We start from the raw sequence: 12,799 nt of genomic DNA, 5'->3' as shown, positions 1-12,799 counted from the left end.
GGAGAAGTCAGTTGGCCTTCTCATCGTGTAGCTTTTTTTAAGGAACCGTAGTCTAACTTAATTCCAAGCATATCTTCAGTTCATGCTCCTTGGTCAATTGATCCATTTAGTTTGATTCAACTAAAGAAGTTCCAATTACTCCTCTTCCATGTACTTGTCTAGTGTGTGGATATGCATGCTATGTAAATTGTACTGTAGAGCACGTGCTGCCACGTGATACTTTCATAAATCAGTAGCAACCGGTTGCAACAGGTAAAGAAGTAAAAGATAGACACATGAGAACCCAACCCATAAATTTTAGGTTTTTTGTGAAAACTAGAATTTGGCATTAGAAGCCGCTACAATGGTGGTTATGAGAACAAAAGATCTATTGGTAGCTACTTTGGAAGTTTCTTCACAGAAACACCCACGAATTTTTTCATATAACGGTCTTAAGGTAGCAAAATTCCTTGTTAGGTAAGTTTTGACCCGCACAAAAGGCGTAACGATATGGGCATTGTCTTAGAGAGAGGCTCAATGAAATAGACGTCTATGTGAAGATGCAGACTACCTTCACCTGGATAGAAAGACCCAATGAAGCTTCATTGTTCCCTGGAATTGGCTTTAGGTCTTCCATGTGCAGCTTAGGTGGAAGGCGAAGAAGGCCCCCTTCCGGGGGGGGGGGGAGACCCGAGCCATTAGTGAGACACCACTCTAGTGATGTTGCAGGGAAGAAATCTGGGAGATCTTCGGAGAATTGAGCATTGTTGGGCTGTGAAGGCCACTGTGTCTCCCTCGTTCAAGACGCTGGTGTGGGGAAACTCAACTAGACAGGCAGAGTGGGAGGCCCACTCGGCAAAGGAGACGTTGAGGTCAAGGGAGAGATTTCCTCTCGTCAACGGAGCCGGGAAATTGGTCTTGGCCTTGTTGCAGTGGAGAAACCTGGCGGCATCGTCATAGGCGAGAGTTGCCTCCTCCGAAGAGAGAGAGAGAGGCGGAAAAAATATAAAAATAAAATAAAAAGTGAGGGGTATAATAGTTATTTTAGGACATGTTGTGTGAGAATTAGAGAGAATAATGAGTAAACTGTTTAATTTAAAAAATTTAGACTAAACTGTTTTATAGAGCAATATACAGGGAATAATCGAGTATTTAGTATTCATATTCACTTGACTTGGAATTGGATCTCGTCCTTGATTCGTAAGTTCGAAGCCAATTTGAAAATTCGAAGGCTTCGGTCAAACTATGAAGAAATTTGACGTATAAAAGAAATGAATTATTATTTCTCATAAGAAAATAAAGAGAAAAATAAAAAATAAAAGAAACGAACACGGAACACGGAACACCCAAACTCCCAAAGCAGAAAAGAAGAAGAAGAAGAGAACTGCGACCCAGAAAAATGGGTCAGTTTCAGGTCCACCATGTTCAAACCCTCACTAAACCTCACTACTCTTACTCATCCCAGTCCCACCATCCAGTCCCAATCACTTGCTTCCCTCATGCTCATCGTCCCAACCTCACTCTCACCTTCCCTCATTCCCTCTCTACTTCCCAAAACCACCCCAAACCCCTCCACCTCCCTCTCCTCACCGCCGTCCGATCTCGCATAGTCTGCAAATCCAGCGGCTCAGGTAAAAATTCATCTCCACTTGCTTGGTAACTTGGGTCTTTCAATGTTTTCAAGGCTTTAACCCAAGTTCAATTTGCTAGAATTTGACATCCTAGCGCAGCCAGAAGAGAGAAGAAGACCTCACAGACGCGCCAATGGAATATTCTGGATTTTACTTATTAATATCGGAATATACTTGGCCGATCATATTTTTCAGGTACTGTAAAATTTACATTTTGTCAGAGTACTGAATTGGGTTTGAGTTTGTTGAATTAATTTTGTGTTTTTGTTTAAGGTTCGCGCAGTTAAAATGCTCTACTTGTATCACAGTTACCCTGAATGGTACCAGTTTCTAACAGCAACGTTCTGTCATGCTAATTGGTGAGACCCTTATAACTCAGTAAAATGGTGTGTCACTGTGTCATGTATGATCATGTTAAGCATTGAGCTTACGATCTTTATATGTAATATTTTCAGGAACCATCTTTCGAGCAACCTTTTCTTCTTGTATATTTTCGGTGAGGGTCCCTTTTTCTTTCATCCAGATAGGGTCACTGGAATACTGAATCAGATGCTAATTTTTGGAATGCACCCAATCATTTTGGTGGTCTTTACTTTTCTTTTAACAGGAAAGCTAGTTGAAGAAGATGAAGGAAATCTCGCACTGTGGCTCTCTTATATTCTTACAGGTGTTGGAGCTAACTTTGTTTCGTGGCTTGCTCTACCGACAAATGCAGTTTCTATGGGAGCTTCTGGTGCTGTTTTTGGATTGTTTACTATCAGTGTTCTTGTCAAGGTATTCCGATTTTGGAATCTGTGTAACTTGTCGTGAGAGATTCAGTCTATGCTCAACCAACTAACCCTGTTTTGCTTCATTTAGATGTCCTGGGACTGGAGGAAGATACTTGAAGTTCTTATATTGGGCCAATTTGTTATAGACAAGGTGAGCTGAGCTAGGCAGTTGCCCATTATATTAAAGCATATGAGAATGCCTGATCTTATTGTGCATCTGCGTTCATTTGGTTCAATATGTTTCCATTGCTTTTAGTTTTGTTATATTAACTGTCAGATTATCTGGTTGGACGTGAAACAATTCTAGGTATAATGTAGTCTTGTTCATTTGTATGTGTGCACTTGATATGTGATTTTTGTTTTAATTGTTTTCAAAGATCATTCAATACTCTAATATGTGTTTGGGTAAGATTACTAATAGAATTTTTTCTTTTGCTTTTTTGGCCACAAATAGGTTATGGAAGCAGCCCAAGCTTCTACAGGATTAGCAGGCCGCGGAGGCTCCTCTTTGATGAATGTCAATCACATTGCGCATCTCTCAGGTGCTCTTGTTGGTGTATTTCTAGTATGGCTTCTTGGTAGAGTTCCTTCTGAACCTCCAGAACAAGAAGGATTGGATTTGAAAAAGAAATAGACAGAGATCAGTAATCAGGGGATACTGGAACTGATGTGCCAGTATTGTACCACTATCTTTGTATCCTAATTTTTGGTGATAATTTGTAAATGATTTTGATACTAAATTGATTTAATAGAAAGGATTGAAATGGCCCAATTAGGCCTGAGTCTTGTTGGAGCATATATGATATTGGATGCTACTCCCATTAGCAGAGCTTCAAATTAACTTGGATACCCTTATCCATAGACTGATAGACATATACACTTCTTTTTGGCTTAGAGAACAAGCATATATATGTTAGTAGCACCGTCTTTCTGTCCTCTTAAACAAAAATTATATTGACTTTCTGTCCTCTTAAACAAAAATTATATTGATGATTAGTGTAGGAAGGTACATGGCGAAACATATTTGTCTTCAATACATAATCAGCATGCTCACAAGAAGCAGTGTTGATGAATATGCATAGTTGTTTTCAGTATTTACAACATTAATATGCTGAAACTTCTTCTATGAAGACTTTATAAACCGTGTTACATCCAAAGCAGAATCGCTCCTTCAGTTCAAGAACACAACTGTACATGACTGTGGAAACTGACCATACACACCAAGCTGCCCACGAGACTGCTTCTGGCATATGATCGGCAATCTTTCCCCAAATTTACAAGTATGAGACAGATTCATAGATTTTGCAGCAAGTGATGAGATCTCTAATGAAAAATCACCATCTCTCATCATCATTGTGCCTTTCCTAGTTGCTGAAGCTGGCCCTTTTTGATCATTTGTAACTACTGGTGGTATCTGGAGAATATTGGGCTGATAGGCATTAGCAGATTTCTTTTGATAAATTTTCTCCAAGCTCTCAAAGGGCATCTCTTCTGTTTTCACCTGGTTGGTCTTTTCTTTAGTTTTCAGAACACCCAGCATCCTATTTGCCTCTTTTGTTAATCCAATTGAACGCCAAGCATCTGCAACAAGCAAGACAGTAGATTTCTCTGGCTGAACACCAAACTCCTTCATAATCTGGAGTATTTCTTCAGCTTTCCACGGCAGCTTTGCTTCTCCAAATCCCCATATCAGGGTCTCAAATGTCTTCAAATTGGGAGAAATGCTATATTCACACATTTTATCAAAAACTTTGATTGCATGCTCCATTCTGCCAGAACTGCACCATCCACTCATGATGGTCGTGAAAATCACAACGTTTGGATGAACTCCTGCTTTAATCATGGCTGTCAACAGCTCTTCGGCTTTCTCTACTTCTTGATTTCGGACATAACCTTTAGCAAGAATGCTGTACACATGCCCATCAGGTTTTATGCCAGCCTTCACCATGTCATCAAAGATTTCCCTACACTTCTCCATGAATCCTGCTGAGCTCCATGCATTCATGATGGTGCTATATGTTATAACATCCGGTTTAACCCCGAAATCTTTCATCAACTTCAGGACCTGCAAGTGCAAATTAATATCATTGTGTTAAACACCATTTTGTTTGCAATTACAAGATGAAACAACCAGACACTTCTGTAGATCATAGCTCACCTGATCAACCCCGTCTCTATCCATGGTGTCAACAAAACCCTTAACCAGTGAGTTAAAGACAACAACGTTAGGACGCAGTCCAAGATCTTTCCTGTGCATAAACCTTAAGGCCTCCTTCAGTTTACCTTCTTTACAATACCCACCTATGATGATGCCACAAGTTCTATCATTCGGTTGCACTCTATTGTTCTGCATCTCAACAATCAAACCTTCGGCCTGACATGTTTCTCCATTTTGAGCATAAGCTGTTGCTAATGTGTTGTAAGTAACAGCATCAGGTTGCATTCCAGAGGCTATGATCTTATGCACCACATTCCATGCCTCCATAATGTTCTTCTTCTTACACCATGCTCTGACTAGTACATTAAAAGTCCTTATATTCGGTCTCACATTTTCCTCGCCGGACATCATCTCAAGCAGTTTCAAAGACTCTTCAGGCTTACCCGAAATCCCATACCCTTTGATCAATGTATTGTAAGTGCTAGTAGTGGGTTTCAATCCACTCTCCTTCATCTTCTGAACTGTGTCCATGGCTTCCTCCATTTTCCCAGCTTCAGAAAAAGCATTAATAACAGCATTGAAAAATATCGAATCAGGCTTCATACCATTCTCTTCCACTTGTGATATAACCGAAGGAATGGACTCGAAGTGCTTCTGGATGGTCAAAGCAGTCAGGAGGGTAGTGTACGATATCAATGATGGTCTGTGTCCTTCTTCAATTAAAGCATTGAAAATGGACTGGACCTCCTGCGGCTTCCCCCTTTCTATTAATGTGTTCATTAGTTTTGTTCTTGAACGCACAATTCGGCAACTTTCTTTGTTCATGCATACAAGGCAATGGGGCTGACTCAATGAATCTAATGACTTTGAATCCAGATGCAAATGATTCTTATCATCCGGATAAATTTCCTGTGTGGTTAAAAATATCCAAAACTAGCATCAATTTTCTCAGTACACAAACCTGACTTAAAAACTCGACGAAATGCTCGATCTGGCCAAATTATACACATAATCAAAATCAAATGGTATATTACCTTGATTGGTAGCGATTGAACACGTCCATTTGTAATAGTTGCTTCTTCACTTCTTTTATTTGCTCTAGGAAAAGAATTCACTTTACTCCATTCTCCCATATGGGTCATGGCTTTGTCAGCTTGAGTACTAGTCCCAGTGGATGTTTAATCAAACACTGAAAAAGTAGCAAGACCAGAGCATGGTTATTTTTCTCTCTTTCTTTTTCACTAGTACATTTCTGGGTTCCTAACATAAATGATAAACCACCAAATCAAGCTGGGTTCAAGAAACTTGAAGATTAATCACAAGGTGATAACAAGTCTAACCCAGAAAACAACATTGTGAATAGTATATACCAAGCCATATTCTATGAAGAAGTTCTAATCTTTCCAAAGTTCCTAGTCTTTAAACCAGTCAAGCTTATCAGTAAAGTCTAGAAGAAGTAGCTACAAGAAAAGAAAAGGCTGTACCTTTCAAACCAAAAAGAAAGAGAAGAAAGGTCGTACCTTTGGGTATTGCAGACCTTTGCAGGCAGAAGAAGAGAGAGAGTGAATGTGGTTGCAGATTCAAAAGGTCAAATGGGAGAAATATAATCAATCCATCTCGGACAAGACAAGGAGATGGGATAAGAGCAAAAAAAAGTGAAGGGCTCTTAAATTGCTTCTCCTTTTTCCCACTTTTCTTTGGTTCTGAAAATTTTCAATGTATTTTCTTTTCTCATTTACTCATTTTTAAGAAATGAGTCAAAAGACCACTCAGCTCAACAGGAAATGACTTTCGTACCCCTTTCTAATCCAGTATTTCTAGGAAAGGAATACCGACTTTCTCTGATGCAAGATGAATTTCCGGAAATGAGAAAAAGGAGAGAACAGAACCAAACAAACAATCTTCTTCTTCTTCTTCTTTGTTCCTCTTCAAGTCGTCATCTTTTGTTTCTTTTTTTTTCCTTTCAGTGATCAGGAAACCATGATGAAAAGTTAGATTAGAGATTCACATCTGAATACTATTCAACCTTTGACAAAATGATGAACACCCACAATCCATAACCATTACAAATTGTTTGGATTCTCAAATGTTTAGGTTGTGGAAATGTTACCAGAATTGCTTGGCGTCTCACCCAGTTAAGACACAGGTCATTAGCTCTGGTTTGATTTGGGGGCTTGGTGATATAGCTGCCCAGACCATCACTCACTCCACAGCCAACAAGCACAATCAAATTCAAACTCATCAGGTATAAATACCCATTACTTTGAATTCTTACCATTCTTAAGTTTTATCAACATTTCTTACTATTTGCCAAAATGGGTGTGTCTTCTTTTGTTGCATTTCATCTTTGATAATGGCTTTTCATGCTTTGGATGGTTTATTTCTTCATTCTTTTATCTCTCAATATTGGTTTTTTTTGCAACATGGATATGAAGTTTGAAAATTTATTTGTTGACCTTTGTTGCTTACTGATTCGGTTAATGCACCCTGATGAAATGAATCCTTGACTTCAAGCTTATAGGAAAAATGTTTAGTACCTACATTTTCTTGCATCTCATGATTCCGAGCCTGAAAATGTTCTAGTAGAAGCTCTCATCGGTGAGTAGCTGATCTGATTCATTAGGATTGGTTTACTTGAATATCCCTAGCCCTAAGATATATAATTTAACGAGGAGCTATGGTGTTAGTCTGTTCGATATGGGGACTAAACTCCTTAGGGAAGTAGTACATGTTATTTTATATGACCATTGGTGATGATGTTACTTGAAGGGTTTTTCATTTAGACCTGGACAGAAGAGTTCTCTGAAATGAAGTCATGCTTGATACTTAGACTTTGTTGTGATTTTTCTGTTTCAAATTGCATCATAGCAGAGTTCATTTGATTCAGTCTTATCATAGTATCAACAGTTTCTAGGATCGGTAGCATAATAGTGAACCAAACTTTCTCTTTATACTTTTCTGTAGTGAATCTGCATCTAAATATGTCTTAAACAACTTTTGACTGCCTCTACGCCCATTCCAGCAAGCACAAAATTTCAGTTTTCCACAATTTATTTTGGGTAAATGTGGTTGAGACCCTAGTTTCGTGAATTCACTGCCTATTTCCTTTATTCTCGAATTTTGTGAACTTCCTATGGAGCCCGTAGAATCTTTCTTATAGTTGGTCATGTAAATTATTATCACTGATGAGATTTTAAGCTAATTGGAACTGTGGCTCATCTGTGTAATGGTCCTGTATGTTCTATCTATGGTGACTGTCTTCCAAAATTAGCCATGGTGACACATCTTTGGAAGACATTGCTAGCAACATACTGTTAATTATCTCTCTCTTCTAATAACATAAAAGATCTCTTTTCATTCACAGGGAGGAGATGAAGAGTTGAAGATCAATTGGAGAAGAGTGACTAAAACCAGCTTGTTTGGATTTGGATTTGTTGGGCCAGTTGGTCACCTCTGGTAAGCATTTTAGGGGTTAAAAAAACATACATTCTGAATATGTGGGCATGTAATTTTGACGTGGGTGTATTGAGATATGACTCCCACTTTAAAGGATGCTCTAGAATTTTACAAAATAAAGGAACTACTAATCAGTAATGACAAGCCTTTGAGGCACCACCTTTTTTTTTTTTTTCCATAGAGAGAGACAAATATATGGGTTTATACTCTTCAGGTTATCAGTTTGTTTTTTATCATCTTTTGCAGGTATGAAGGTTTGGATCGATATATAAAATCACGACTTCTACTGAAACAGAACTCATTTCGGTTTGTTGCTACTAAAGTTGCGATTGATGGGTTTCTTTTTGGGCCATTGGATTTACTTGTATTTTTCACTTACATGGGTTTTGCTGCTGGAAAGAGTGTTCCTCAAATCAAGGAAGATGTAAAAAGGGATTTTCTCCCTGCCTTTGCTCTTGAAGGAGGCATATGGCCAATTGTGCAAGTAGTGAATTTCCGATTTGTACCTGTTAGGTATCAACTCCTCTATGTCAACTTCTTCTGCTTGTTGGATAGCTCTTTTCTGTCATGGCTCGAGCAACAGGAGGATGCTCCATGGAAACAATGGTTGAAATCTTGCTTAAGTTTTAGTGAACAAAAAGACAAAGGTGTATGATTGCCCGCTGACGACTATTTCAGCTGATTATGGTGGAAGCAGACATCAGAAAATGTAAAAACACTTGAGAGTGAATACTTAGTTACCGAGTTTTTTGAAGTTAGGACTTAGGAAGTGATGGATTTGCTCTCATGCTTATCCAGTCCTCACTTGCAATACCAGTATTACTGATTTGTACTGTCAATACATGTTTCAATAAAGATACATTCATTTTCTTTGCTATTGTGTGAGGTCTACTGGTCTAGTTGGTTTTTCATCCAATTGAGTATTTCCATTAAGTTTTATCCTGTGTTATCATCCCTACATGTTTACCGGGAAAATAATTTTGTAGGACTTGAAATCTGAATCTTTGATCTGTACTCCTTGTTCCCTGATTGCTGAACCAGGGGAGCTGGGCTCCGGTATCTCCAGTGAAATGAATTCAAATCCTTCATTGTCTCATTTCTTTTGTATCATAAATGTCACAACTCTCCACAGATATGAACAAGCGAATCACAGCTACTGTAGCAAACCAAAAATGGAAAGAAAGAGAAAAGCCTACTGTTAAATTATTTACCAAAAAGACTAGTGTAACTTTGTTATCTTAACTTCAGATTGTTTGCCGGGTTTCGCTGCTTGAGCCTGAGGGATTAAGACCATACTCACTGGTAGTTTCAGTGTATCTACTAATGCCATACTCTTGACTTGGCATTGTTACCGTGGAATTCTTCAAATCTTCCTCATATTGCCGGGAGTTATAATGTGAATTCCCCAAGCAATTGTATACCGCACTGTTTCCTGGTGTAACTCCTTCCTGAAGATCCATCAACGAAGCAACTCCTTCTAAAGCATGGACTATCTGCTTGGTTTGGAATAAGTGCAAGGATTGTCAGTCATGTCAAGTAGCTAAAGTCATACAGCTAAAACATTGTTGGTGTTGAGGATTAGGGAGACAAAGGAATTACCTGGCTCATTCTTGGTCGAAGCCATGCTGAATGTCGAACACAAGCAGCAGCACAAGCGACCATTCTAGCCATCTCATTCTTGTTGTAATTTGTCTCCAATCGTGGATCCACAAGAGCATCAAAAGCACCATCTTCCAGGGCTTGAGTGAGCAATGGCCTTGCCTACATTGCAAAAAAAAAGAAATTCAGTCATTTGTACACTCATATTTCTGCACTCGAGAACCACAAAGGATTCATAGTCAAAAGAAATACTATCAATTGTGATGTTTTCAGAAACCATGAATTGCAACTACCTTAACTGCCTTGTCAAAGCGAATTCACCTAATTATGGATGCTTATATAAGAATCAATACTCTGCAAGTTTTACTTTCTCAATGCACACTCATGAAACCATTTTTTGTTTTGTTTTAAGGTTTTGGAGGAAAATGGAGAAGATCACAGTATGATGAAATGAGAACTCACCCACTGAACCAGACCCTCATTCCTCAAGGAATCTATTGTACTGATAGGCGGACGTCCGGTTATAAGTTCTAGGAGTACAACCCCATATGAATACACATCTGATTTCTCTGTGACCTTACCGCTTGATGCGTACTCTGGAGCAAGGTACCTATATATTTTGGTGTAAAGAACTACTGATTAAGGAAACTGCATCTAACAATAAGTAGCGAAAGCAAGCACGTACTGACTACAGAGCTTTAGTTAATTATAGAGCATGGTCTTACCCAAATGTTCCCACTACTCGAGTGGAAAGGTGAGTAATGTGAGTGTTGGTACCAGAGAACGATTTGGCCAGTCCAAAGTCAGAAACCTGAACATAAACCAGAAGTTCATTCTCAAAATTTATAGAAAAACTATCAGAGGAGGCTAATGAATCATGAAACAATGGGTTTATTACAGAAGTGTACTTTCAAGAGCATTTTCTTGTGTTCAACTTAATGAATGGAGGAAGCTAGACTAGAAACACAATTAGTATTTTAGTACTTTTAATATTGGATCTTACTTTTGCTTCAAACTTCTGATCCACAAGAATATTAGATGCCTTGATATCACGATGAATGATTTTTGGATTGCCTGCAGCCAAGAATGATGTCAGTAACCATGGATTTTTCATGTCTCAAGTAAAAATATGCAATTCATTTATTAGATATAATGAAGACAAACGTCAAAATATCTGTGTAAGAACTCACAATCTTCATGGAGATATGCTAGCCCTTTTGCAGAGCCAGTAGCTATTTTCAATCTTATTTCCCACTCCAAAACAGTCTGTCCTAATCCTGCAATGCATTGTATTCATCTCAACACATTTAATGAAATCCAATCTAATCTTGATTTGAACATTCCCAAAAGGACTAGAGTAAGTAAGTCCAGAGATGAACCAAAATGGACTACTCTTACCATGTAAGTGGAATTCTAAGGTGTTATTTGGAACAAACTCATATACAAGCAACCTCTCAGCCCCCTTGATACAGTGCCCTACCAATGAAACTAGATGCTTGTGATGCACCAGGCTAATGATGTCAACCTCAGCATGAAACTCTCGCTCCCCTTGCCGGCTTCCTGTCTTTAACTGCTTCACTGCAACTTCCTTCCCACCTGGAAGTACTCCCTTGTGGACATACCCAAAACCGCCTTGTCCAAGAAGGTTGGCCTCTGAAAACCCATTTGTTGCTACCAACAATTGATCATAGGTGAATGTTCCATTTGAGATATCCATGGGAAAACCAAGCCATTGAGGTTGATGTGCATATAAAACCTCAGAGCCAGCGGCACGGCGCATTGGAGATGTTGATGTGCTGGACAGCACCCTGATAACATGGACGCCAGGTTGAGGAACATTGTGATGGGGCTGAACAGCATCATAGCAGCCATCTGATAATGAAGAAAAAGTAAGCATGATCATGAACATAAGAGTGCCGAATAATGATCCGAATTGCAAATAGTCTAAATACATAACATGCTACATTCTCCGAAAAAGCAACATGAAAATCATATATAGGTATTGAATTTATAACCTTTTGGTCCCAAGGAGGGTGGTTTATAGTAATCTTCCGGAATAGCGTTGTTCTTTCTACTCCTACGCTTGTAGCAAATAAGTACAATTCCGAGGAGGAGGAAAACTACAACAACTCCAACAATGACACATCCAGCTACGAGGCCTGCTGCTGCTTTTGGCTGTGGCTTCTGAACTTGCAAGGTGGCCGGCAATAAGGACGGTGATGGTGAATGGATCAATGGAGGTGGTGTCAATGTTGTTGTAGGCAAAGGTGTTACAGCATTACCAGGCAAAGGTGTTACAGCATTACTAGGCGAAGGTGGCAGAGTTCTGGCCAAAGTGGGTGGTGGTTTAGGACTGGTGGCCACTGGTGGAAGCAGAGTTGCTAAATCAGGTGGTGGAGCGCTGTTGCTTGGAGTGGCTAAAGGAGGTGGAGGAGTAGTGGTGGTCACCGGAGGTAGGGGAGTTGACAATGTAGGTGGTGGAGAGTCGTTGGTTGGAGTTGTTGAGGGTGGTGGCAGCGGCGGAGAAGTTAGTGGTTTGGTTGGAGGAGAAAGATATGGTGTTTTTGGTGTTGGTAATGGTGGTGGTGATAATGTAGGCTGTGGAGGTGGAGGTGGAGAAGGTCTTGATGGCAATGGAGTCGGTGGCGGAAAGGTTAGTGAAGGTGGAGGAGGAGAAGTGACAGACGGCGGTGGTGGAGAGGTGACTGGTGGGGGTGGAGGTTGGACCACAGATGGCAATGGTGAGGAAACAGGAGGGATAGAGTTGTGTACAGGAGGCAGGGCAGGAAGACTAGTAGGTGGAAATAGCGGGGATACAAAAGGTGGTGACTGTGGCGATAGTGGCGGCAATGCCGGTGGCTGTGACGGTGGAAGTGGTGGTGGTGTGGTGACAGGAACGGCAGCCGAAGGCAGAGACCACGGCGGTGAAGACATTGTTTACTAACAAAGTAAGATTCTTGTTGGAGTTTGTTACTTGAGATCCTTAACAGCCTATAGCAAAATACCGAATAACTGAGCGGCGCCCGTGAGCGACAATAATCATTTTTTAACGTTTCTTCCAACAAACCTCTGCTTATTATATTAATTAATGGGGACGTGAACTGTGAATCTGTGATCAGTTGTACTAGATGTGGCTGCTCTTGTTTGTTTCAAGTGGAATTCCAGTTCACTTTCCACCGACTCAAACTAGTAGTGTACTATAGGCC

At 39.8% G+C, this 12,799-nt stretch overlaps 4 protein-coding genes across 5 annotated transcripts; 2 read left to right on the top strand and 2 right to left on the bottom strand.

The window, feature by feature from the left end:
- Positions 1–1,288: 1,288 nt before the first annotated feature.
- Positions 1,289–3,176, top strand: LOC133738790 (rhomboid-like protein 11, chloroplastic). Its single transcript, XM_062166411.1, has 7 exons — positions 1,289–1,610; positions 1,690–1,805; positions 1,884–1,969; positions 2,066–2,106; positions 2,218–2,384; positions 2,469–2,531; positions 2,835–3,176. Exons 1-7 carry the CDS (start codon positions 1,379–1,381, stop codon positions 3,012–3,014), a joined length of 885 nt encoding a protein of 294 aa, XP_062022395.1. The 5' UTR covers positions 1,289–1,378; the 3' UTR covers positions 3,015–3,176.
- A 174-nt stretch (positions 3,177–3,350) lies between these two features.
- LOC133735410 (pentatricopeptide repeat-containing protein At5g25630) lies at positions 3,351–6,233 on the bottom strand. Of its 2 annotated transcripts, none has more exons than XM_062162825.1 (4): positions 6,059–6,233; positions 5,573–5,798; positions 4,539–5,447; positions 3,351–4,445 (listed from the first exon to the last, which is right to left on the bottom strand). In XM_062162825.1, the coding sequence occupies exons 2-4, from the start codon at positions 5,678–5,680 to the stop codon at positions 3,552–3,554; spliced, it is 1,911 nt and encodes a 636-aa protein (XP_062018809.1). In that variant the 5' UTR covers positions 5,681–5,798; positions 6,059–6,233; the 3' UTR covers positions 3,351–3,551. The 2 variants fall into 2 exon arrangements, with proteins under 2 accessions (XP_062018809.1, XP_062018808.1); XM_062162824.1 differs by having other exon boundaries at positions 5,573–5,727.
- A 141-nt stretch (positions 6,234–6,374) lies between these two features.
- Positions 6,375–8,871, top strand: LOC133735411 (uncharacterized). The gene is made up of 3 exons (XM_062162826.1): positions 6,375–6,783; positions 7,903–7,994; positions 8,241–8,871. Exons 1-3 carry the CDS (start codon positions 6,625–6,627, stop codon positions 8,647–8,649), a joined length of 660 nt encoding a protein of 219 aa, XP_062018810.1. The 5' UTR covers positions 6,375–6,624; the 3' UTR covers positions 8,650–8,871.
- A 134-nt stretch (positions 8,872–9,005) lies between these two features.
- Positions 9,006–12,794, bottom strand: LOC133735409 (proline-rich receptor-like protein kinase PERK1). Its single transcript, XM_062162823.1, has 8 exons — positions 11,609–12,794; positions 10,992–11,465; positions 10,784–10,870; positions 10,597–10,667; positions 10,319–10,404; positions 10,056–10,203; positions 9,594–9,755; positions 9,006–9,487 (listed from the first exon to the last, which is right to left on the bottom strand). The coding sequence occupies exons 1-8, from the start codon at positions 12,525–12,527 to the stop codon at positions 9,239–9,241; spliced, it is 2,196 nt and encodes a 731-aa protein (XP_062018807.1). The 5' UTR covers positions 12,528–12,794; the 3' UTR covers positions 9,006–9,238.
- Positions 12,795–12,799: the final 5 nt, after the last annotated feature.

Source organism: Rosa rugosa, chromosome 3 (genome assembly GCF_958449725.1).
Source record: "Rosa rugosa chromosome 3, drRosRugo1.1, whole genome shotgun sequence".
NCBI classification, from domain to species: domain Eukaryota; kingdom Viridiplantae; phylum Streptophyta; class Magnoliopsida; order Rosales; family Rosaceae; genus Rosa; species Rosa rugosa.
Note: the sequence above shows the minus strand (reverse complement) of the source record. Positions and strands in the feature narration are given on the sequence as shown.